The following is a 26,886-nucleotide window of genomic DNA, read 5'->3' on the forward strand; positions in this document are numbered from 1 at the left end:
TTCTCATCTTTCCTTTTAGCATAGTACAAAATATTTTGTAATATCTTCCCAAATCTTTTATACAAAATTAGTTATATACAAAATATTTTGTAATTTCTCCCAAATCTTTTATACTCTACAAAATTAGTTAGATTAGTACAAAATCTTTTAGAAAAAATTAGTGAGATTAGTACAAAATGTTTTGTAAGCTCCTTCCAAATCTTTTGCTCTCTCATTTAGGTTAGAATAAAGATAAATGTAAATATTGTGCACGTGCATAATACCCCTAGTTTTAAATTTAATTGAATTAAATTACAAATTAGTTTTGTTAGTATTAGTTATATTATTATATAGGAATAAAAATAAGTGATATGGAAAATTTATAACAAAATTTTCACATGATTATTTCTAGTTTGATTCTAAATAATTATACAATATTCAATTAAAATAATATTTTTTTCTTAAATTTATAGATATTTAATTTAAAATTTTAATATTTTTCTAAATTGTTATGGAATGGTTAGCATGTAATTTATTTTAAGTTAATTCATTTTTTGATTTGTATTGTAAAATGTCAAAAAGTTCGATTATGTATGTACATTTTATACATTTATCATTGGGCTCATAATCTTTGTCTTAGGCCTTTCTCTTTTTGGGCCCCTTTCGACTTGCCAAATCCAATTTATTACTACTACATTTTGACCCATTTTCCAACTCATCGGTCCTAACTCTTCACATATAGTGGGACGGAGAGAGCTAGTATCACGGTGTATGGATTTCTTGAATACTAGAAGAGCTTCAAGATCGGTATGGTTGTTGGAGTGTGAAGGAGGATAAAGTGCAATAGGGTAATATAATGAAGGGAGTAGATATGAGAGGTTTTGCCATAATATTTTTGGTGGATGCGTCTATAACCGAGATTAAAATTAATTCAGAAAATCAATTCAAATTTCCACGTGATTTGAGTCTCATACATAACTTCAAGATGAGCCATCTGCATTTTTGTTAAAAGTAAATGTTAATAATATGAATTTGGTCTAAACATTCGCTTTTTGAAAAAAAGATCCATAACAAATGAAAATGACACCGAAGTAGTCATTTTTTTTACGGTTCCGTCAAAAAACTAACAGTCAACGTTAATTGCGCAGTGGTCTGACCGTTAGTTTTTGACGGAACCGTAAAAAAAGAACCACTTCGACAATGATTTCATCTGTTATGGACATGTTTTCAAAAAATGAATATTTTGGACCAAATTCGTATTTTGGCTATGTATTTAGGACCAAATTGACATTTACTCGTTAATTAATATTAAGAGATCTATTTGTTGTAAATCACGTGTAAACGTTTGGTTAACCACTCTATATTCATATGAAATTTCTTATCAAAGATATTAGTCAATTCATGTCAGCTATTTAAGTTTTATTGATAAATGAAATACGCAAGCATCTGAATTTTAAATAAACCATTTATTGATTTCCCTCATATACTGACGATCGATACCTAGAAACTAGGCCCACTAATTTATGTTAGTAATTGAAATTCCATTTAATTGAGCAGTTTCCACGGTTTTTTTTTTTTTCTAATTTTCAGGATGATTCTAAAATATAGTAGTTTCCACTTTATAATCGTGAGTGGCCCTACATTGATATCATGTAAATCCTATATAATTAATTTAGATGTGTATGTGGCAATAATGGAATAGCATATAATCAATTTAAATTTTCACGTGATTTGAGTCTTATACAAAACCATCAAGATGTGTCAACAATATTTCTAATTATTACAAGAGATATGTAGTTGAAACTTGAAAATTAAGTGTACATTAATAATTGGTTAACCACTTTATTTTATTGTCAACGTTCTTATTTATATAAACACTTGTCGTGTCTCTTGTTTAATTATTGTTAATTATTGATGTAATGAAATACCGAAGAAGCTTGGATCCCAATTAGTGATTTTCTCATATATAAACATAAAAATAAGTACTCAGGTAATGTAATATTGAAATCTTGAAATCAATACAAATTATACCAATGGAAGCTATTGTAAACAAGTTTTTTTCAAAGATTATTCATATTCCACCGACGAAAAATAAGTTCATAACTTTTTATTTGGTAAATACAAAACATATAATATTAATATTACCCGGAATTTAATTTTATTTTTTAGATGTAATATTTCTTTTAAATATATATTATACACATTTTTGCATACCTATTTACAAAAAAAAAAAAGTATGCCTACATTCACCATTATCAACATTAACTATTGTAAAAAACTACCCCGGAAACACATTGGCTACATTCACCATTATCATTACAATTGAAAAGATAAAAAATACTTAATTGTTTGAAAAAATGGTAAATTAGATTAAAATAGTTGATTAGAATGATTTACTTACTGATTTAATCAAAACACAGTTAATCGTTAATTTTTTACGAAATTGTTAATTGTGGATAGAACAAAAAGTTTTTATTTTTATTTTTATGAGAAGCTAACACACGGATCCAAAAGTGTTTTTAAGGCAAATGTAGATGAGCAATTTTAAATATTATTCTTTTATATTTTTCCATACCTTTCTTTAATATTTTTTAAACATTTTGCATATTTATTTACCAAATGTTAAGTATGACACCATTATTCTCTCTCACAAAACACACAATCAAACTTTTATTAATCATGTATCACACTAAAACGCTGGCGTATGCACATGGGAACAAGTGGGTATACTGTACCCCCATAACTTAATGTTTTAATACGATATGTAGTACTCCCTCCGTCCACGAATAAGAGTCCCGTTTTTCCATTTTGGTCCGTCCACGAATAAGAGTCCCGGTTCATAATTGCCATAAATGGTAAAGAGACCCCACAATCAACTAACTCATTCTACTCACATATCATTTAAAACTAATATATACAAGTGGGACTCTTATTCCACTAACTTTTTTCCACCCACTTTTCTTAACATTTCTTAAAACCCGCGCCATTTTGAAATGGGACTCTTAATCGTGGACGGAGGGAGTATTAGTTTAACAAAATTGTTGTCTTTCCCAGTGGAAAAGGCGCTCGCCTACCTTACCAAAGACCCGAGATTGACCCTCCTCAAGCGCATTTGTTGTGTACTTTGTTTTATCTTCTCAAAATTAACTTTGTTTTAATCCATATGAACTTTTTATCAATTTCATTTTGTTGTTAATCCATATCTCCTTCACAATTCATGTTTAAGTTTCATTATATGTTTCGTTTTTAAAAAAATATTTATTAGTTTAACCACTAGCTTGTTCTTTTTTAATTTAATTTTATATTCTTTCATATTTAATTCTCATTAATTATTTTTAATAGAACTTATATGACTAATATTGAGTAAAATATTTTACAAACAACTCAGGTTTAATTACTAATTTGAAATAAGTATCATAAAGTAATATTTATAAAATTAACCTCCTTATTATATTATCGACATAGTAATATAATTAATATTGCTAAGTAACAAAATATGAATACTTGTATTTCATATGCATAATGACTCTCTACGTGACACTATAAAATTATTATTTTTATTTATTTAAAATAAAGTTTTTTGGTAGAAAAATAAAGACCAATTTCATTTTAAATATTAGAACAATTAAGAAAACATAACAAAGAAAACAAAATCGATTAGTCACATTGTGAACTTTTAAGTTGTAATTTTTTCGCACCCCCATATCAAAAATCCTAGATACGCCAGCATTAAAATATGCATAATGCACCAAGTTTTTTTGAGATCATTTATTCCGGATATTTCTTAGTAAAAATTCATTGTTTCCAGACAATGAGATTCTGTGTCACTACTTAGACAACACTTAAAATCAACATGGAGAAAAGTGAGATGTTGAAGTAACACAAATTTTGGGACATATTTGAGCTTTAGGGTTTAGGGTTAAAACTGTTCCGGCATCGGATTGGCAATGCACGTGGGACCAAAAGTAATGAATTCACCATGCAGGATTCGATCAAAAATAGAATACTAAACTACGAACAAGTAACTAATTCTATTTGTTGTGTTTAAATTCTCAATGTGCAATATCTGTTATGAATCTAGACTGTTTCATATCTATAATTTCAGCTCTGTATCATTAGATAACGACAGGATTTCGATACAAGTAACCGCACACATAGTAATAGTACATTGTAGGCCTTCTCCAAATCGACGTTGGAACTTCCTCGGAAGAAGAAGAAGAAGGCATTATTTGATCAAACAAGGGAACGGAAAACACAAACTATGACAATGGGATAAAGTAATCAAACTAAGCAGAGATGAAGTTTCGAATCTGGTTTTCGAAATAAGGCATCTCAGTGTCTTCAAGCTGCACCCATGCCTCAATCCCATCTCCCTCTTTGGTGTCCATCAAAGTAACATGATTCTTCACCATCACATTCGCCACACTCGCCCACTCCGGCTTCCCCCACCCGAAATCGGCCTCGTAGAATCCAAACTTGCTCCAATCCGTCACCCACACAACATTCACATCCTCCCTCAGAGACATCTCCGACACCTCATGAGACATCTGGATCCAAGATCTCTTCCCTTCCTCACTTATCAATCCCGCACAATCGCGCACTGTCTTCCTCGCGTCGCTCCCTAGCACGCGAACATAGTCTTCGACTCCCATCTTCTTTGATTCCTCCGCAGTGAGCTTAGTGATCGACAGAGCTACCAAATTTCCACAAGAATGTTTTGCCAGCGGGGGCACGGTCCTCTCCCTGATGTTGACAGCCTGCGCCACGACCAGATCCGTGGCCGGGCCCACATGGGCCCGGGCCCGGTCAATGGCCTTGACTATCAGCCCGGAAACAACCCCGATCCTTGAAGGAGGACGGGGTTGCTCAGAGGTCTTGCCAACCTTTTCTTTGAGGCTTGAAATTGTATTTTTGTTAAACAGGAACCTCTTGCATATGATGCTATAGAGGCCATTTTCCCTGTCCCGAGTTGTCCCAAACTCAGGGGCAGGGAAATTCCTCCCAGGGAAGAAAACTGGTCCGTTGAAGACTGGACAGATCTCTTCCCTGGTTTCTCCACGGGCAGTGTTCGTCCATGCAGAGATGAACGTGCCCAGGGAGCCAGCGTCGATGACCCTATGCGAAATGCATATACTAATAGCCACACCACCACATTTGAACCTGGTGAGCTGGACGAGCAAAATCGGGTCGGTTTCCTCGTCCGCTTCCCCGATTTCGCAGGGTAAAATGTCGTTGAGCTCCTCGACAGCGTCAAGATTCATGACCTCGAGGAGCTGGAGATCAACGTTCGCCTCGATGAGGAGAGCGCCTTGGTCGCTGCAATCAACGACGCGGTGTTGCTTCATGTATCGCCCTGCGAAAGGGTAGAAAGCGGGCAGGATTGATGATAGAGTGTCTTGGAGATGATCGAGATTCGCTGCCGCGGAGGCCGGGGATTTGTAGTAGAACATTCCGACAACGTGCATGGTCGGGTTGAGTTCGTCCATGAATGAGATCTTGTAGGTTTTGAGGTTTTGTGGAGTTGGGGTGCGTGGTTTCACCAGCCTTTTACTCACGACCTTCACCTTCATGGCTGCTCCTTGCGAATCAAATCCTGAGAAATCACAACGTAGGCTTATAATCAAGATCGTATAGAAGAATAGAATTTGTAGTGAATAAGTGAATGGTGTTTTGTTAGGGCTTACCAGTTAGATAAGTGTAGAATTTGGGCAGAGAAATAAGGTACCATGTGTCGCCTTAAATAGGGAGATGGCAACTTTTTTCCGCTTACTAGTGATTTGACGTTATTATTATGATTAAGGATGTCAATCGGATCGGTTTTCAATATAAATTTTACTTCCTCTGTTTGCCATTAAATGTCTCATTTTTCCTTTTTTTTCTGTCCGCCAATAAATGTCTCATTTCACTTTTAAATATTTGGTAAGTGGACCATACATTCCACTAACTCATTTCACTCACATTTTATTATAAAACCAATATATGAAAGTAGGTCCCACATTTCACTAACTTTTCCATCCACTTTATTACATAAAGTCAAATAAATTTTTAAAATCCGTGCCGGTCAAATATGGGACATTTAATCACAGATGGTGGAAGTGATCAACTTTCCATTTTTGGTTGTTCCACGACAAATGATGAATTTCCTTTTTTAGTTAAAAAAACAAAACTTTAATTCTCTCTTACTTTATTCTCTCTATGTTTCTAACTTTTTCATTTTTCATACTTTGTTGTCTCCAGTTTAACTTAATATATATTACTTATTTTCTTAAATTTCCTGCTCAAAATAAATCAATTATTTGTGGTGGGACGGAGGAAGAACTAGAAGTGCCGGTTAATTGAGTTAGAAATTTATAGAATAGAGTAAATAGACCCCACATTTAAGATTGTGACGTTATGGAAGAAAGATTCAGAGGGAGAGTTAGGTATGTGGGTAGGATGATTATATAGATTAACACGATAAATGGACAGACCAAACACCTGATTCAACTTATGAATTTATTGTCGCTAATTTCAAATTCATTATTTAGAATGCCCCTACGAGATAAATTTATGTCTCTATCTCTATTCGTTTGTATTTCCTCTGTCTATTAAACATAAAAAATTTGGAATCAACGTGAATCACTACAAAACACTTGCAATTTAGTGACGGAATTATCTGTAACTAATCGACGAAATTTAGGCAATCAACATATTTAGTGACAGAGTAAATATTGACATGTCAGTCAATAAAAAAGTTGTAACTAAAAAATATTATTGACGGATTTTTTGTCGCAAAAGATATAATGACGGAAATAAAGGCAGTTGCCTTGGTAAGTTCGTATTAGTGACGGACCATACTGTCACCAATTAGTGATAAGTTCGAATTAGTGACGGAATATACTGTCAGCAATTAGTTCTGATTATTTTCCATCATATATCCATCACTAATTCTTGAAATTTACGCTGTAATTAGCTTTTTTTTGTAGTGAATTTTAATGTCAATCCAACCTGACCCCGTGGGTCGGCCCGAATAGCCCGGTAAAATTAGTGGTTATGGTTGTAATTTTGTTACCCGAATACAAAAGGGGCTAAATAGGTTGGCCAGAATGGGTTGGCGGGTTAAATGGGTTGGCCCGAACAGGTTGCGACTTTTAATTGAAAAATATTAAGTTTTAGGATTTTTTGAATTTTCGAATTTCATGTGACACAATCAATAGTTTTCTGCAATCTTCATTCTACACTTTTCCAATCGATCCCATACTATCAACTTTTACGTTCCATCTCGACTCATTATTCCATCGTCCCGTCATCTGCCACTATTATCTTACTACCACCAAAGCCAATCTAGACCAAATTAAGAATTAATTCAAAATCTCAATATGTTTATCATTTTAATAATGATTCATAGTATTATTTTAAATTTTCATAAAGAATTCATTATGAACAGTACAAATATAATGACATGAACATAAGCTTTAATTCAAATTAAATGATTTAATTTTGATCTATCTTTGTTTATATTGTAGTTTATCGAGATGAAGGGTTATATTATTTAAGAAAACTATAAAAATTTAAAGATTTTATATGATTCTAAAACTAATAATAAAAAATATCTAAAATTGAAAATCATTTTAAAGAGTAAAATTTTGATACAAGAGATTATTTTCGAAAGTTTCTAGGCCCGAATAGCCCGAAATCCGGCGGGTTAGGTTCCAAAATTTATGGCCTGAAAAAATCCTAATCCGAATAGCCCACACCCAAATAGCCCGACAACCCGAACGGGTTAGCCCGATTGACATCCCTAGCAACATTGATAAAATATTCACCCTGTCCCATAGTAATAAGTACTGCTCCTACAAAAGAAAATATGGCCTTGCTGATGAAAGATCAATCTCAAATTTAGTATGTGTGAATAGTATTGTAAAAGTCTCCATCATTCGAAAAAATCATTGGAAAACTGTTGTGTGCATTACTGGGAAGATAAAAATGGTTCTCCAACGTAAATGTTAAACTAATTAAATCCGCCAAAATTAAATTTTGGAGTTCATGCCCGATTGATCAATTTAGCAAAGCTTAGAAGCATCAAAATTAATAATATGTAAGATTGGGAATAGATAGTGAGAGAATGATCGAGCAGCTGCCATGAGTTCCTCATCAATTTTCATCTTAGTTGTAGGTTTCTCGCGAAACTCTTCGATATCCTTCTCCTTCACCCTGCTATGGATGCGGCATTGGAAGGTCTTCAGGGCACCGCCATCGTCCATGTCCTTAACTTTGAAAGTGATGAACAACCTCGCAACGCTCGCTGGCTGAACATTAACCTTCTCGACACTATCGAACACCAACTTCCTATTCTGAAGAGTCAAATATGTTAAGAACACACATTTTAAGTACTTTAGAATGAATAATTCCAAAATAAAAGAGTTTTCTGCCTTCCACAATCCACATGACTAATTTAATGTTTATGACTATCTTTCAGTTTGACCAATTAAAATGATCCTATAAAGATTAAGTGTGGGCTAAAAGTGTATTTATTCGATATGGAAGTAAGAGTAAAATATGTTAAGAGTGCACATTTTAGGTCATTTAATTTTAGACTGAATAAGTCCAAAATAACCGAGTTAACTATCCTGACAAACAGACCCTTAAAGACTGGAGTTTGGATAAACGTGAAATTAACCGGCTCGCAGTCATAGCCCTGCTCACAAAGATAAGAAGTTTTGAATAGATTATAATTCATAATAGAAGAAGGGTTTTGAGGGAATAAAAGTGTTGCCATTACTTCACTCTCAATCACAATTCGGCTGTATTCTCTGAAAGCCTTAGCGTCTACAAAATTGCCATCATCATCTTCAGATTCTTCTTCTTCTTCATTGTAATGTTTAGGTGAGACCTATTGTACAAACAAAATCTAGAATCAGTAGCAAAAAATTATATAATAGGATAACCAAATAGGGAGTGGTGTAGTTATAAGGATGAAATTGAAAAAGAGACATCTGTGATAGTTTTATTCTTTTGATCATTAATTCTTATACTCACTCCGTCCCAACTAAGTTGAGTCGTATTCCTTTTTGTGATGTCCTAACTAAGTTGAGTCATTTTTTATTTTGACAAAAAACAAACCATTCATCCAATCACTCTTACTTTTCCTACTTTACTCTCTCTTTATGTTTCCTACTTTATTCCTCTCTCCTACTTTTCAACACAATTTCTTAATCTATGTGCCCAAAAGATTTGTATTAACTTTGTTAGGACTTAGGACTGAGGAAGTATTTATTACATGCGTGGATACAGAAATAAATAAATCAAAATATAACCTACATAAATAACAACTCCTCTAGAAAAATGTGAAATGTGACTAGTATTGATGAAATTTGTGAGTAACAAACATAGAATCAAATAATAGTTCTGGATAAAATTAGATGAGATGGAATCACTATTCCAAAGCGAAATACTGGATATCTTTTTTTCTATATGGAAAAAAAATACTTTCGTTTATCCCACGAAAATATAAACTCTTTCCGTTTTTCTCATTCTTTTTTCATCCGTCCCATAGTAATAGTCCATATCCATTTTATGGCAATTTTTTTCTCCTTTTTTACTTTATCTTTTTTGGGCCCAACCATCCACTACACAATTTCAACTACTTTTTTTCCTTCTCTCTTACTTTATCAATTATGCATTAAAACTCGTGCCAATCCTAAATGACATATTTCTATGGGATGAAGGGAATATATAGATAGCATATTTCTATTTTTGGAAACTCTTTTCGAATGTGATGACAATTCTCTACTAACAGAACTCCAATTATTTTTTCTTTTTGCCCCTCTTTTATTTCACCTCACCAAATGTGAATTGAAATTTGATCCGTCCTAAAAATTTGTATTTCTGTTAGACAAAGAGAGTGCTAGGGTTTCTTGAACCAACAAAAAGACAAAAAAGGTGGCTTAGCTATTCAAATTCAATTAAATACTAATACTTAAGAAAAAGAAGGAAATCTTGCCTCAAATAAGTCACTTAGGAATTCATCTGCGGCGCATGTTTTGGCTGGAGTAAGAGAGGGATCGTCTGCAGACATGGCCTACAACAAGAATATGAATTAAGCATTTGAATCTCGTTAAAAAGGAATTGGGACGACGAAACAAATCATACTTGTTTATAGAATCACACAAATATGGGAGGAAATTATTAGGGTTGTAACAAACTTTGTTGGTTTAAAATTACATAAAGGCTACTAGATGAAAACCCATGTTATTTGTTTCCATAATTAAATATTTTGACTAATCTTAGGTGTTTTGACTAATATATGTCTTAGAGCACTCCCAATGGAGTTCCCTTATTTCTCCCTTATTTCTCCCTAACTCCTGCCACATCAGCGCCACATCAGCATCACATTTTATCCCCAGTTTTTAGCCAACCCCTACAATGGTTTCTCCCTTATTTCTCCCTTATTTCTCCCTAACTCAACATTTCATTTTTACATCATCACTAATTTAATTGTTTTATTTTTATATATAATAAAGCTAGCTTATTTAATTTATAAAGATAAATCAAATAAATAGTAATAAAGTTCGTTGTATTAAACACGGGTACACATTACAACGAAGAAAATTAAAAAAAAAAAAAGTACACGAATGGAAATAAAAAATCAAAAAAAAAATTCAAAGAAAAAAAAATTCAAGGGCGGTGGGCGCGGTTTCTATTTGCCCACAATTCTTCGATGATATCTTCTGGTGTATGTCCATGTTATAATTACCAACACGATCTTGTAGCCTTTATAGTGTGAACATGTCCATTGTTTCATGTAAAGGTCAATATTGGTCTTAAATATATGATTAAAATATGAATTTAGTCTAAAATATTTATTTTTTGAAAAACAGGTCCATAACAAATGAAATCTTTATCGGAGTTGTTCTTTTTTTTTACGGTTCCATAAAAAAACTAACAGTCATCCCACTGTCCAATTAGCGTTGACCGTTAGTTTTTTAACAGAAACCTAATAAAAGGACTATTTCGGCGACATTTTCATTTGTTATGTAGTACCTGCTTTTTTAAAAGTAAATGTTTTAAACCAAATTCGTATTTTGGTCATATGTTTAGAACTAAAATTGATCTCTACTCTTAATATAATTAGGAGGGAGATTTTAGGATTGAGAAAATATTTTCATATTATGTCTCAATGATGAAGGACCACAAAGAATTCTAAATTATTAGACTTCTAAACCGGGTTTGATTCTCTAAATAGGACTCGGGAAAGAACCTCCAAGAAAATAAACATAAATCTTGAACTTTAGAGACACGGTTAATGTATGTACTAGTAAATAAAACAAGAATATATGGTGAATGCAGGCTGGGTGTGTAGTGCACTTTAGAGTTAGTAGTGGATCTAGTGGTGATAATGGAAAAGATAATGGGATAGTAGTGGTAAATTGGTGATATTAGTGATGTCTTAAGAGACTATAATAGGAGATGATTTAGTAATAAAGTGGAAAATCATGAAACTTTTTTTCCTCTTAAATATTTTCCTTGTTAGCCATTAAATATATCTTTTTTATTTGTTCACCAATAAATCTCTTATTTTTCTTTTTATTGTTTTTAGTAAGTGAATTTATAACTTTCACTATGGATATGGGGGAGTGATGAATTGATAACTCATCATTTAATTGCTAACTACAACTAATTTAAGGCCATATGATTTTAGAAATCGTGTGGTCTATAATTTGCCACGTGTAATTTTCATTTTTATTAATTAAATCGAAAAAGATAAAAAAAAACTCCTAATTAGAGTTTTGGATGAAAATGTCAATATAATGTTTCGAAAATATCAACACAATGCTTTGAGAATGTCAACACAATTTAGGACTGACATTGTATATGCTTTATATTGACATATTATCTTAGCTGCATTGACATTAACATGTGTACACAAAATACGAAAATTCTAAATTTTTTTTTTCAAATTTTGACATCGGAACATATGCATGTAGTATATCGTTGGAATCCTTATAAAATTATCTTTAATTTGATATATTTTATATGAATTTAAAGTTTTGGGATTTTTTTTAAAAGTTAGTTATAACTAACTTGACATTAATACCCCTATTGATAGTTTTTGGAATTAATCCTATGACCTTATTGACATTTTTTGTTGATCGTATTGACATTTCGTGGTTGATGATCTAGGCCTTTAATTTGAATATCTAATGGCTATTATTGAGTTGTCGTTAGCAATTAAGCATTGAGTTAGCAATATAACACTCCCCTTTCACTATGTTATTTAACTTTATATATGTTCAGTTTCAATGGGGAGTGATCAATTGCTAACTCATCGTTTAATTGCTAACTACAACTAATTTAAGGTCATATGATTTTAGAAAACGTGTGGTTTACAATTTGCCACGTGTAATTTTTGTTTTTATTAATTAAATCGAAAAAGATAAAAAAAAAACTCCAAATTAGGATTTTGGATGAAAATGTCAATATATTGTTTCAAAAATATCAACACAATGCTTTGAGAATGTCAACACAATTTAGGATTGACATTGTATATGATTTATATTGACATATTATCTTAGCTGCATTGACATTAACCTGTGTACGAAAAATACGAAAATTCTAGATTTTTTTTTCAAATTTTGACGTCGGAACATATGCATGTAGTATATCGTTGGAATCCTTATAAAATTATCTTTAATTTGATATATGTTATATGAATTTAGAGTTTTGGGATTTCTTTTAAAAGTTAGTTATAATTAACTTGACATTAATACCCCTATTGATATTTTTTGGAATTAATCCTATGACCTTATTGATATTTTTTGTTGATTGTATTGACATTTCGTGGTTGATAATCTGGGCCTTTAATTTGAACATCTAATGGCTATTATTGAGTTGTAGTTAGCGATTAAGCATTGAGTTAGCAATATATCACTCCCTCAGTTTCAATTTTACTATATTTTGATAAGTGAATCTCAAATTCTACTAACTCATTCCACCTCCATTATACGAAAAATCGATGTGTAAAATAGGATATACATTCTACGACTAGTTTTTTCTACTTAGTGCCGGATAGAGGCGGTAATCAATAATTAGTTAATAATAGTTTTCTTTAATTAAAAATGATTCACCCTATATTTAGATTAGATGTTCCAGTAATTTGGATTTCTTTGATTTCTCTACAAGTTCAATTATTAAATTTATTATTGTGGCATGATTGCAATTTGATTATATGCATTCCTTTTTAATATTTTGTGAAACTTACTTAATCAATCTCCACTCACAAAACACAGTAACACACTAACTAAATATCATTAAAACTTGTGTCACGCGTATGTATAACCTAATATGAACTAAAATTGAACTAAGTGTAATTTTAATAATGACAGTTCTGTAGTTATGCATTAGGAATTAATTCTATTTTGATCACATTCCGTAGTTGGAGTTATCTAATTGAAAATGACCTAAAATATGTATTTTATCATATTTTGTGTTATAGTAAATCTTATCTATCTTTCCTACCAAATTTTATAGAGTAACCATCAAACCTATATTGCTTAAAATACAAAAATTATTAGTCATTCAAATAAATACGTTGAAACACTTTCAACATCAGGTGTTTGGTGCCAAATTTTAAGATCATGTTAATTGTTATTCAATTCTTTTATACTACATGTAACTTTAATTTACAAATTTCAGTTTTGATCTTAATTTATTTTAAATATTATTCTGTTTTTATGTCTATTAAAATATCTTTCCATGTGAAACATCTTTAGAAAACAATGCACTAATATATTTTGTGTAAAAGCAAAGCATCTTTAGATGTCTTTCAACAAAGCTCTTGATGGCTTTTCCACTGAATTACAGAAGCAATAATCCCAGTGGTTACCACATTTGATGTGACATCATTTCACCTAATTTTTTATTTTCTGTAAAAGTTACATGTGTTACACAATTTACTACTACCGATACTGTCAAAACATATTTAATGTAAAAAAAATACATTTAACTTATATTTATGACAATATTCAATACTACCTCCATCCTATTCAAGATGTCGATCTTTCTTTTGTTAGTTTATTCCACTCAAGATATCCACTTTTCTATATTTTTAAATAAATTCTACTCTCCTCTCTTCTCATTATTCATTACTACCTTCGTCCCATTCAAGATGTTCATCTTTTCTTTTTAGTTTGTCTCACTCAAGATGTTCACTTTCTATATTTGGAAATAATCATCTCTTCTCTCTTCTCATTTAAATATTCAAATATTTTTTTCTCTCTGCTTACTTCACTTAACATCTCCTCCTAAAATTGTGTGTCACTCAAGAATATAGACATTTTGAGTGGGACGGAGGAAGTACTTACCAGGGGTAGATAAATTCTCTATTTTTTTGACTCAATAATACTAATAATAACAAAAAAGTCAAATAGGAAATATGATTAGATAAATATACTCTCTCCGTCTATGATTAATTGATATCAATTTTCATTTTCGTCCGTCCATAATTAATTAACACTTTTTTTTTTACTATTTTTAGGAATGGACTTCATATTCCACTAACTTATCATATTTACATTTTTATTATAAAACTAATAATATATAAAAGCATAACTCACATTCCAAACTTTTCAATCCACATTCAAAAGAGTTTCATTTATCGTGGACGAAGGGAGTAAGAGTAAGTCCTTAAAAATCTATAAAGCGTGTGCTTGAACGCATTCTATCAAATGCAACACAGCAGCAAACTAATGGAGAATTCTACCTTTTCCTTTGCTCTTGCAATCTTGCTATTAAATAGCTTTACACTCTCCTTGAATACTATCACAGATGAAAATGCACTCATTTCATTCAAAAACTCCATCACTTCCGACGCTTATGCTATCTTGAGCACCAATTGGTCGCAAAACACATCAGTTTGTAATTGGATTGGTGTGTTGTGCGGCCTCAAACTCGGTCGTGTCATTGCTCTCAATCTTCGTGGCTACGGCCTTACTGGAACTGTTGCTCCACATCTCGGAAACCTAACGTTTCTCAGATATTTGGACATCAGTTCCAATAGTTTTACTGGGATCTTACCCTTTGAGCTTTCTAAACTGCGTCGTTTGAAGGTGATGAATGTGGGAGTCAATTCATTAACCGGAGAAATACCAACATGGTTGGGAAGTTTACCTCAACTAGAGGAACTCTATCTGTACAACAACAATTTCTTAGGTACAATTCCTGAGTCTTTGTTTAACATACCCAATGTCAAAATCATGTCACTTGATCGGAACCAACTTGAAGGACAGATTCCACCAAATATATGGAAATGCACACATCTTGAGATCTTGTCATTACCCTTCAACAATTTTAGTGGCAACATTCCTCCAGAAATTGGGAGATTGGAAATGCTTAGAGAGATATACTTGGGGTACAATGGTTTTCGAGGTACAAATTTCTTCTTGATCTAATATGTGATTTTGTTGTAACTGGTAATGTTTGAAAAACACTAATCTGCAAATACTTTAGATTGGCCATAATTAAAAATTAATAATCTATGATGTTAAACAAAATATGCATATTAAATTATCTATATATGATGGGGCAACTTTTTTTTTTTGAGAGAGGATGAATTTATAAATGTTTAAATTTAGTTCTACACTCGATTTTAGGTATCCAAGGAAAATCAGTTATGATATTTTCCCACTAGAGGATGACACCAATGAATGTGGCTAAATTTTAGATGCTATTGGTGTAGTATAATTTATTTACATATTAATTTATTTTGGAAAAACTAATTAAATTTGTATGTTAACTTAATCTTGTGTTGCAAAGAGAAAAATAATGAAGTAACAGAAAAGTTATAATGTTGAACACCAATTTTTAAAAAAGGTTATAATATTGACGACCAAATTAATTAACTAATTCGGTCAAAATTTAGTTGAACGTTAAAATTGAAAAGTTTCATCACTTTAGGGCTAGAAGCATTCACACATAATGTTGTGAACTCAAATCTCAAAATAGATATATTTAATACTAAAAATAGACTTAATTATACTTATTCAAGGTTTGTCACTATGTTTATTTTATAATTCAGGAAGGATTCCAGCTGAAATAGGAAATCTTTCAAGACTAGAGATATTAAACATTCACAATGCTTCTCTAACCGGAGATATTCCATCTTCAATCTTCAACATGTCTTCCTTGACATTCTTGAGCTTATCTGACAATAATTTGTCAGGAAGTATCCCAACTTTCCACAATCTACTGAAGCTTGAGAAGTTATATCTTTATAATAACAAGTTGAAAGGTATGTCTGTCAATCCCATAATTATTTAAATTCCGCATCCCAGTGCCTGGAAAAAGTCTTTCTAAAATCTTGGTATATTTATTGCACTAGAAAAAAAATGTCGTTGTAATTTCGTTTTTGGTAAGTGTATTAACTATTTATTTTGAACAGTTCATTCAACAATTACACAAGATGACAAAAACCAACAATAAGCAAGATTGATCATTATCTACATAGTATATTTCAAAAGCTTATCTACAAAAAAATATGAATATTTATACGAGGATTCTCATTATTTTAATTTTGTATTTTAGGAGGAATTCCATCAGAAATAGGAAATCTCTCAAGATTGGAGATATTATACATTGACAACGCTTGGCTAACCGGAGATATTCCGTCTTCAATCTTCAACATGTCTTCCTTGACATTCTTGAGCTTATCTGACAATAGTTTGTCAGGAAGTATCCCAACTTTCCAAAATCTACCAAATCTTGAGAAGTTATATCTTGATAATAACAAGTTGAAAGGTATGTATGTTAATCCAATTGTATAAGTCTTTAATGTATACTTCATCCATGTAGTTGAGTCATTTCATTTCTTCACTCATTTTTAAAAAATTATATAAATAGTTAAAGTTGAAAGAAAATAAAGTAAACAACTAGATAAAAACTACACCCTCCGTCACAAAAAATAAACAAAGTTATAAATAACACCGGTTTTATTGCGTAACTAATAAAGTAAGAGAGATGGAGGGAAAATATGGTGGTAAGTAGTTTTAATGAATTGTGGGGTCCACATTTAGGGTCCACATTTAGAATGATGTGTATGGTTAGTATCGGTTTAAAACTTTCGATTTTTAGAATTAGTCTAATTTGGTGGACGGTCCAAAATGGTAAAACTTGTCTATTTTTTTTGGACGGAGGGAGTAAAATATTTCACCTCCGAGTTAGGTATAATTTGTTTGTGAATGCAGTCAATTACAAAGAAGATGTAGTAATTTTACAAAATAGAATCAGTAATTACATGAGGGACTAACAGACTAACAATAGGAAGCGACTAATAGAACCCTCTATAAATTGTAGGTCAAATTCCACTAAATATATGGAAATGCAAACATCTTGAGATCTTGAATTTAGGCAACAACAATTTCAGTGGAACCATCTCTCGTACAATTGGAAATACAAGCATGCTTAGAGTGTTGAAGTTGGCGTACAATCATTTCACTGGTATCTATACTTGATCCTTTCTTCCTTTTGTTTATGGTTTCCTCAAATTATTTGGAAGAAGTTCGATGCTTAATTTCTCACATGGATTTTACCAATTAAACAACTTTTCCTTTTTCGTTTCTATGTAATCATCGAAATCACTAATTTGTACTCCCTCTATCCTATTGAAAATAACTCAATTTTTTTTATCCCGCCCAATATGACAAATTACTAAAAATAGAAACCCCTTTATTTGTAAATTATTTCCTCTCTCTTACTTTATTATCCCCGTTTAACACACAAAATAAATCTGCATATATTAAATTCTGTACAGTCCATAGAAAGGGGCATCTTCCTTTGGACAAATGGAGTGTGCAAAATTGATCATGATCTATTTTTATATGGCTTCTCATTATGTTTATTTTATAACTTCAGGAGGAGTTCCAGCAGAAATTGGAAATCTTTCGAGACTAGAGATTTTAAACATTGACAACACTTCTCTAACCGGAGATATTCCATCTTCAATCTTCAACATGTCTTCTTTAGCATACTTGAGTTTATCTTACAATAGTTTGTCAGGAAGTATCCCAACTTTCCACAATCTACCACAGCTTGAGAAATTGTATCTTAACAATAACAAGTTGACAGGTACATCAATCCCATAAAAAATTCAAGCAATGTATTTTTTGTCTATATATATGTAAGAAATTTTTTTGGCAGGTTTTCTCCCAAATGACATGTGCATCAATATGCCAAGAATAAAACGTATTTCTTTCTCTAGAAACCAACTTGAAGGGCAGATTCCACGAAATATATGGAAATGCACACATTTTGAGATGTTGTCATTATCCTTCAACAATTTCAGTGGAAACATTCCACGTGAAATAGGGAGATTGAGAATGCTAAAAGAGTTATACTTAGGGTACATCAATGGTTATCAAGGTATAAATTTATTTTTGATCCAAAAGGTGACTTTATCTTAGTTTTTATTGTTTGAAAAAACTTTTCTACATATCCTAACATGCGATATTAATAATGATCTACACACTACAAAAGCTTCTCTACATATGAATATTAACATACTGGAGTTCACTATTAGTACTCCCTCTGTCTCATCTCATGTTAGATGTCACACTTTCTTTTTAGTTTGTCCCAAAAAAGTCTCATCTCATGTTAGATGTCACATTTTCTTTTTTAGTTTGTCCCAGAAAAGATATCTCATTTTCTTTAAAAAAAAAAAGAATTTCTCTCAAATTAATATATATTATCATTCTACTTAAATATAAAACAACATCTCCTAAAACAACTTTCAGTTGAGCGCTTAGGGCTAAAATGGAGAAATTTGAATTATTAAAGATTGGAAACTATTAAAGATAATGTTTTTGGATGAAAATCTCAAAATTTCATATATTTATGACTAAAAATGGACACTATTTTTTTTATACAAGGTTTGTCACAATTATAATTTATAATTTCAGGAGGAATTCCAGCAGAAATAGGGAATCTTTCAAGCCTAGAGATATTAAACATTAACAATGCTACTCTAACCGGATATATTCCACTTTCAATTTTCAACATTTCTTCCTTGACAACCTTGAGTTTCTCTTGCAACAGTTTGAAAGGTACGCCAATATAATGTATTGACAAATTGGCAATGTATTACATATATATAAGAAATTTTTATTCAGGTCTACTCCCTAATGGCATGTGCAACAATTTGCCCAAATTCAAAATGTTGTCGCTTTCCGCGAACCAATTTGAAGGGGAGATTCCACGCAGTATATGGAAATGCATACATCTTGAGACGCTTTCGTTATCCTACAATAATTTCAGTGGCATTATCCCACGTGAAATTGGGACATTGAGAGTGCTTACAGAGTTGTACCTGGGGTACACTAATAGTTTTCAAGGTACAAATTTCTTCCTACTACAATATGTGATTTTGTTGTACTTTATGAAAAACACACACTCCTTGACATGACCCTTGATAATGATCTACACACTACAAAGCTTCTCAACATATGATTATTTATATAGGGTTTGTTATTATATTTATTGAAAGAAGGGCTTGGCACGCGTTGTCGTAGGCATGTGTCCTTCTTATCAACTACATTTTATAAATTCACACTCTCCAGAATACTACTCCCTTTGTCTTAAGGTACTTAAGTTGTGTTCCATTTTGGATAGTCCTTAATTAGTTGAATTATACTATTCCTTATGGTAGAAAAAACAAAAGATCTAAATTTTCAAACACTTAACAATAAAGAAAAAAAATTAAGCATGGAAAGTTAAATAACAAGAACCACACAAGAAGCATATAAATCACTGAATGCATGCAGAGAAGAGTCTTCTCTAACTTATTCTCTCTCTTACTTACTTTTTCCCCACTCCAACTATTTATTTTAATTTTTCAAAATGGGTGCATAAAATGAAATGTCTCTATTAACACGAAATGAGGGAATACAAATTGTTCAGCTTGGGTTTGAAAAGCTCACTCCTTTTCTAATAATCTTCGACTTTGTGCTCATTTTCCTCCATTTTTGTATGCATTCCAAATTCTGCACCTTTTTGCATGCCTTTCGGAACTTGACCTCCATTCCCTACAAATAGACATATTTTACTACAAATTTTGTATCAATAAAGTATGCAAAGTGACCTCAAATGAGCAATGAAAATAAACTTGTCATTTATTTTTATAATTTCAGGAGGAATTCCAGCTGAAATAGGAAACCTTACGAGACTAGAGATGTTAAACATTGACCATGCATCTCTAACCGGAGATATTCCATATTCAATCTTCAACATTTCTTCCTTGACAATGTTGAGTTTATCTTTCAATAGTTTGTCAGGAAGTATCCCAACTTTTGATAATCTACCACAACTTGCGGAGTTGTATCTTACCAGTAACAAGTTGACAGGTATTCAATTCCATAATATTGTCAGAAGTATTTTTTTATCTGCATATAAATGTATATATAAAGAATTTTTTTTATTAGGTTAGCTCAAAAATGACAAGTGCAACCATGGGTTGACGTAGAAAATAAGATTTGTAGGGGCTAGATTTGGAAATTCATTTAAAAATATTTTTTTATCTGCATATAAACGTATATATAAAGAATTTTGTATGTTTGCTCAAAAATGACATGCGCAACCATGGGTTGACGTAGAAAATAAGATTCGTAGGGGCTAGATTTTGAAATTCATTTAAAAATATAATATCTAGGTTATTCATATTATTGATAGAGGCTTTTGCTTTATAATTTGCATAAAAAATTCATAAATAGAATAATAGTATCCCACATTGGTATAAAGAAAGCACTAAACCAATATATGGGCTGGCTAGTGTTATTATCACCAATTGATTTTAGGAGAAAACCATATGAAATTCTATAATGGTATTAAAGCGGGCTGCTGACCGAAGATCAAATTCAACTAACCTAGCATATATTTGGTCTTTAAATTGAAAAATTACAATGTTGATTCCTTGCCTCTCTTATTTGTGTGCTAGTGTGTGTGGAACAGTTTCGGATCTATAACGATGTATAGTTAATTTTATGTCTATAAAGTGGGACATTTTATTTATTTACGAAAAATACATCCCAACAAAGTTAAAGATAAAATTTTTGGACATGGAAATTAAAAAATTAAGCTGAATGGATTAAACGAAAATCAAATAGAATAAGAGAGGAAAAAAGTAGAAGAGATAAAAAGAGTAAAGTAGATGATGAAATAAAGTAGTAGTGTATTGTTTTTTATCAAAAAAAAAGAAATGACTTAAATAACTTAGCTGGGACAGAAAGTATAAGCTTTATGAAATTTTTTGACATATCAAAGTCAATGTGCTCTGATACCATATATAAATTCTTAAAGTTCCATTTTAAAGCCATTTGGTGATAGAAGAAGTGGTTCATGAAACTTATATATTGGTTCAGTTTAGCCCTTCCCTAAAACCTTCAAGGTAAATATTAGAAGGGTTGGACATTTTTTCTTATAGAGTTGGACCAGCCCTCTATCGAACTAATCCAAATTTAAAGACCAAATATACTGCTAGGTTAGTTAAATTTGATATCCAGTCGGCAGCCCGCTTTGATACCATTATAGAATCTCATATGGTTTTCTCCTAAAATTAATTGGTGATAATTAACAATAGTAGCCCATGTATTGGTTTAGTGCTTTCTTTATACCAATGTGGGATACTATTATTCTATTTATATTTCTCTCATTTTGAGAGAAACTCTCCATTTTTAGATGAGACTATTTTTTTTTAAACCCCAAAGTGGAAGGATAAGAAATTATTTGTGGACGAATGGATTATATTTAACTTTAATTTATAAATTTTGGTTTCATTCATTTGAAGGGCATATTTCACCCAATATTTGGAAAAGCAAACATCTCAAGATCTTGAACTTAAACTACAACAATTTTAGTGGCAACATCCCTTCTGCAATTGGAAATATGAGCATGCTTACAACATTGTACCTGGCCTACAATCATTTCACAGGTATAAAATTAATTCGCTTTTATTTTATTATAAAAACTATCCATAAGTGTACGAGATTATTGCAGTGATGGCAAATAATCGTATCCCACAGAGATTGCCATAAACCAATTTTAATGGCATCCTACCCGCTTCAATCGAAAAGGAGTTTTGATTCTATTTCAACTAAAAACAATTAAAATAAATAGACGAGAACAAATGAACAATGATGAGATGTGGTAATGTTGAGAAATGTAGAACTCGAAGATCCGATGCACATTTCCAAGCTCTTATCCTACTAATTCTTAATAACTTTAGGCTATGTAGGATTATTAAGTTAATCGCTTAGCTAGATTAAACCACCTCATGAGATGAGAAAACCATAAATTAGTCGTTATGGTTAAATATTAAAGATTAAAGACCTCTTACAAAATCTCAACTCTCCCGAGTTCTATTGAATTAAGGTGTGAATTATTCTTATTTCTAGGTTATTTATTTCATCTCTCGATTAATTTAATTAACCGTAGCACATTAACAAGTTAGCTACTGAATTGAATGGAAAAGGCACAAGTAATAATCAAACAACCACAAGAGCGAGATAAATAAGGAATCAATCGAATAAAAACTATGAAACTAGTACATCTTCACCAAGAATTCTACAATGGAGGTTTACCTACTCATATTCTTCCTGAAAACCAAATCTAAAACAAAGAAGACAATCTAATATATAAATAGAAACAAACTAGATACTCCTATGAGATGAATATTCAAAGTAGAAACTTCAATCTTCGATATGAAGTCTTCAATCATCAATTCTTCACCAAAAGTGTTCTTAAGTGTGTGTGGAAGGTATAGTAGGCGGCTGGTTCAAAAGTTATGCACCCTAGCTCTCTTATTCTTCTCTTACTCCTCTTTCAGCGTGAAATCGCGTAAGCACCTTTGTTTTTCACCCACCCGGGTGACTTTATGGCACAAACACACCACGGCAAGTGAAACACTCTGACTCTGCACGCTTTGTGATTAACTCCCGCCCGGGTGGCTTTATTGCACAAAGACGCCGGGTGAGTGAAACTCTCTGGACTCCCTCTTCATTAAATTTAGTGCCTGCCCGGGTTGTCTAATTGACCAATTACACCGGCGGGAATGCCAAATTTTTCGCTTATTTTGATCTGTTTTTTCTTCACAATTCAACAAAACTCAATAAAAATTATATGAACATAAAAATATGAGTTCCACTACAAAAAAGCTCACGATTTAGTGACAGAATGATCCACACTAATCAGTGAAATTTCTTCGCAATGCACGGTTATTAACAGATAAAGTACTGACGGATCCGTCAATAACAAGCTTGTCACTAAAAAAATTTAGTGACGGATTTGTCCATCACCAAAGTTGCTAAGCCGCTCAATGACAGAAAAAGTAGGTGGCTGCAATGGTAAGTTCATATTAGTGACGGACTTATCTGTTACTAATTAGTGTTGACGAGTTTCAGTCATTCATCCGTCACTAGTTCTTGAGTTGTTTTCCGCCGTCACTAATTCCATCAATAATGAGCGTTTTCTTTGTAGTGATATAATTTCATCACATCATTTGGACAAATTTCAAATCGCGGTCGGATGCTTTCTTAAATTCCTCATACGGACTTTACACAATAACAATACTTTATTGTAATTTTTAGGGTGTAAATATGCAGCAGAATTCAAATTAATTAGAACTTTTATTCAATATGTAGAGGTGATTACATTCGTCTTTTAAAATTATTGTATAACTTGGTACGCATAATATTATACTCCCTCCGTTTCATAGTAATAGAGGCGTTTCTTTTCGGCACGGAGATTAAGAAAAATTGTATTAGGTGAATTAAGTAAAGGGAGAATAAAGTGAAAAATGAAAAAGGTGGAGACACGAAGATAGAAAAAAGTAAGAGAGAGTAAAGTAGGTGTAGAAAAATGTGTTGACTTTTACTGAAAAGGGAAATGACTCTATTACTATGGAACGGAGGGAGTACTACTTAACATATGTATATCCATATATATGCTGCAGGTGTATTACCACAAGAGATGGGCACTCTGCCGATGCTAGAGCATTTTAGTGTGTTCAGCAATTCCTTAAATGGATCCATTCCATCTTCCATATTCAACATATCAACAATGCAGGAATTGGCACTTTCGTACAATGATTTCTCTGGTACTCTTCCTTCATATGTTGGCAGTTCACTAGTCAACCTTGAACGACTTCTTTTGAATAGAAACGGATTTAGTGGCCCAATTCCAACCTTTATCACCAATGCTTCTAAACTTACTACCTTGGATATGAACTACAATTCCTTTAGTGGCTCCATACCCTTCTTTGGTAATTTGAAGCTTCTACAAACACTTACCCTTCGGGGAAATAATTTGAGTGGAGGAGAATTCCCATCTCGGGAATTGACATTTCTAAGTTCGCTAAGTAACTGTCGACATTTGAAGATTATGGAAGTATCAAGCAATCCATTGAATGGCTTCCTTCCCGCTTCACTCGGGAATTTTTCCTCGTCTTTGGAGACTATTAGCGCGTCAAACAACAACATCATGGGTGTCATTCCTTCTGAAATAGGAAACTTAAGTAGTTTGCTTAATATATTTTTGGAGGACAATCAGCTGAGTGGACCCATTCCATCAACAATTGGGAAATTGAAGCAACTCCAAAGAATAAATCTTGGTAGGAATCAGCTGGTAGGGTTTGTCCCTAACGATCTTTGTCGAATGAATCATTTGGGGGAGCTGTGCCTTGATGGGAACATGTTTGTGGGTTCAATACCTGAATGTTTAGGTTATGTTAAATCCTTGAGGGAGATCTACTTAGATTCCAACCAATTGAATTCAACCATCCCTCCTAGCTTGTGGTTTCTAACAGACCTTGTGATTTTGAGCTTGTCTTCCAATCATTTGAGTGGCCAATTGTCATCTCAGCTGGGACATTTAAAGCTAATCACCTCTTTGGATTTGTCATCTAACCTATTTTCAGGCTATATTCCCACCTTAATTGATGGTTGTCAAACACTAGATTTTCTAAATTTATCAAATAATTTTTTCAGTGGATCCATTCCTCAATCCTTAGGAAATGTTAAAGGTTTGATAACATTGGATTTGTCTTACAATAATCTCTCTGGATCAATACCCAAGTCCTTAGAAGACCTCCTCTTTCTTCAAGTTTTAATTATTTCCAACAACAAACTGGAGGGAGAAATTCCAAACGGGGGTTGTTTTCGTAACTTCAGTGCTCCATCTTTTTCCCATAACTTAGGTCTTTGTGGTCCAATAAAATTTCAAGTTGCATCCTGCCCGGAAAATCATCATACATCATGGTTGAAGAGACGCGCGGTGCCATTACTTGTTTTAGCTGTAATTGTGGTGATTGTAATGCTTGTTATCGTAAGGATGAGTAAACGGAAAAATGTGGCACTCTCGGCTGATATTTCATCACCAATACATGAATACAGAAGAATTTCACATATAGAACTTGAACATGGAACAAGTTCATTTAGTGAAACCAATCTACTTGGAAAAGGTAGTTTTGGTTCTGTATTTGAAGCAATACTTTCTGATGGGTTGAAAGTTGCAGTAAAAGTGTTCAACTTGGAAATGCAAGGAGCATTAAGGAGCTTTGATGCAGAAACTTCTATATTGAGCAGCATTCGACATAGAAACTTAGTTCAAGTTATTGGATGTTGTTGTAATATGGAATTTAGGGCATTGATTCTCACATATATGCCAAATGGAAGCTTGGATAAATGGTTACATTCCAACAAGTATGGTTTGGGTCTTATACAGAGATTGAAAATAGCAATAGATGTTGCATCAGCCTTGGAATATCTTCATCATGGCCATATATTTCCAGTAGTTCATTGCGATGTAAAGCCAAGCAATGTATTGCTTGATCAAGACATGACTGCTCATCTTGCTGATTTTGGTATTTCAAAGCTTTTTGATGCAGGGGAAACTGTCATCCAAACACAAACAGTGGCGACCATTGGTTACGTAGCACCAGGTGATGATGCATGATGTTCATTTTTTAAAACTTAAATGTCATACATGTTTTACCTAATCCTAACAAAATGATGAATGCATGTGGTCAATTAGAGTTTGGATTGGAGGGAAAAGTGTCAATAAATGGGGATGTATACAGTTTTGGGATAATGCTACTAGAGTTGTTCACTGGAAAGAAGCCAACAGATGGTATGTTCGGTGAAGAAAGAAGCTTAAAAGAGTGGGTAAGTGAAGCATTACAGCAAAATGCAGCAACGGAAGTGGCGGCGCCTGCTTTGTTATCAAGAGAAGATAAACATTACTATGCCAAGGAGAAATGCATGATATCGACATTTGAATTGGCAATGAAATGTTTAGCCCTTTCAGCAAATGAAAGAGTAAACATGATTGAAGCAGCGGCTGGACTACACAAGATCTATGCAACAATTGTTGCAGGCACAGAAAGCTAAGGTGTTGGTGTGATTCTTGTATTTTATCAAAACTTAATATTATTAATTCGTGGGAGAAAAACAAGTTTTTTTAAATTTCATGATACTTGGGGCCAGTATCCCTATTATTAATACTACCTCCGTCCTCTAAATTTTAACACACTTTGATCCGGCACGGGTTTTAAGAAATGTAATGAAAAGTGAGTTGAAAAGTTGGTGGGACGTGGGTCCTACTTTTAAAGTAGTATTAGTTTTATAATAAAACGTGAGTAGGAATGAGTTAGTGGAATATGGGGTCCACTACCAAAAATAGTAAAAGTAAAGTGTGTCAAATTTTTAGGGATGGGCCGAAATGGTAAACTGTGTCAAAATTTAGGGGACGGAGGTAGTATTATTTTCTCTTCATTTCACGACTTTTTATGTTGCGTTAAAGACTCAGTTGTTTCTTTTAGCCGTTTTAGAAAACTAGTTTTAATTATTAATATTAGGGGTGGTTCGGTACGGTATACCGTATCGGGAGTGC

At 32.6% G+C, this 26,886-nt stretch overlaps 2 protein-coding genes across 4 annotated transcripts; one reads left to right on the forward strand and one right to left on the reverse strand.

The window, feature by feature from the left end:
• Positions 1-4,069: 4,069 nt before the first annotated feature.
• On the reverse strand, positions 4,070-5,711 carry LOC125193503 (pelargonidin 3-O-(6-caffeoylglucoside) 5-O-(6-O-malonylglucoside) 4'''-malonyltransferase-like). The gene is made up of 2 exons (XM_048091312.1): positions 5,664-5,711; positions 4,070-5,572 (listed from the first exon to the last, which is right to left on the reverse strand). The coding sequence occupies exon 2, from the start codon at positions 5,547-5,549 to the stop codon at positions 4,266-4,268; it is 1,284 nt and encodes a 427-aa protein (XP_047947269.1). The 5' UTR covers positions 5,550-5,572; positions 5,664-5,711; the 3' UTR covers positions 4,070-4,265.
• Positions 5,712-14,703: 8,992 nt separating this feature from the next.
• Positions 14,704-26,553, forward strand: LOC125193423 (probable LRR receptor-like serine/threonine-protein kinase At3g47570). 3 transcript variants are annotated; one of them, XM_048091213.1, is made up of 13 exons: positions 15,102-15,168; positions 15,246-15,384; positions 16,034-16,246; positions 16,540-16,752; positions 17,308-17,451; positions 17,866-18,078; positions 18,151-18,372; positions 18,909-19,052; positions 19,119-19,340; positions 20,136-20,348; positions 21,788-21,931; positions 23,951-25,936; positions 26,029-26,553. In XM_048091213.1, the coding sequence occupies exons 2-13, from the start codon at positions 15,345-15,347 to the stop codon at positions 26,382-26,384; spliced, it is 4,110 nt and encodes a 1,369-aa protein (XP_047947170.1). In that variant the 5' UTR covers positions 15,102-15,168; positions 15,246-15,344; the 3' UTR covers positions 26,385-26,553. The 3 variants fall into 3 exon arrangements, with proteins under 3 accessions (XP_047947168.1, XP_047947169.1, XP_047947170.1); XM_048091211.1 differs by having other exon boundaries at positions 14,704-15,384; XM_048091212.1 differs by lacking the exon at positions 17,308-17,451 and having other exon boundaries at positions 14,704-15,384.
• Positions 26,554-26,886: the final 333 nt, after the last annotated feature.

Source organism: Salvia hispanica, chromosome 6 (genome assembly GCF_023119035.1).
Source record: "Salvia hispanica cultivar TCC Black 2014 chromosome 6, UniMelb_Shisp_WGS_1.0, whole genome shotgun sequence".
Lineage (NCBI taxonomy): Eukaryota > Viridiplantae > Streptophyta > Magnoliopsida > Lamiales > Lamiaceae > Salvia > Salvia hispanica.

Bases quoted from the DNA above. Each gene is read 5' to 3' on its own strand.
- LOC125193423 (XM_048091211.1), top strand. From the start codon at position 14,706: ATGGAGAATTCTACCTTTTCCTTTGCTCTTGCAATCTTGCTATTAAAT. The intron at 16,753-17,307 runs GTATGTATGTTA...TATAAATTGTAG, and splicing joins TGATAATAACAAGTTGAAAG to GTCAAATTCCACTAAATATA. The intron at 21,932-23,950 runs GTATAAAATTAA...TATATGCTGCAG, and splicing joins GGCCTACAATCATTTCACAG to GTGTATTACCACAAGAGATG.
- LOC125193503 (XM_048091312.1), bottom strand. From the start codon at position 5,549: ATGAAGGTGAAGGTCGTGAGTAAAAGGCTGGTGAAACCACGCACCCCA.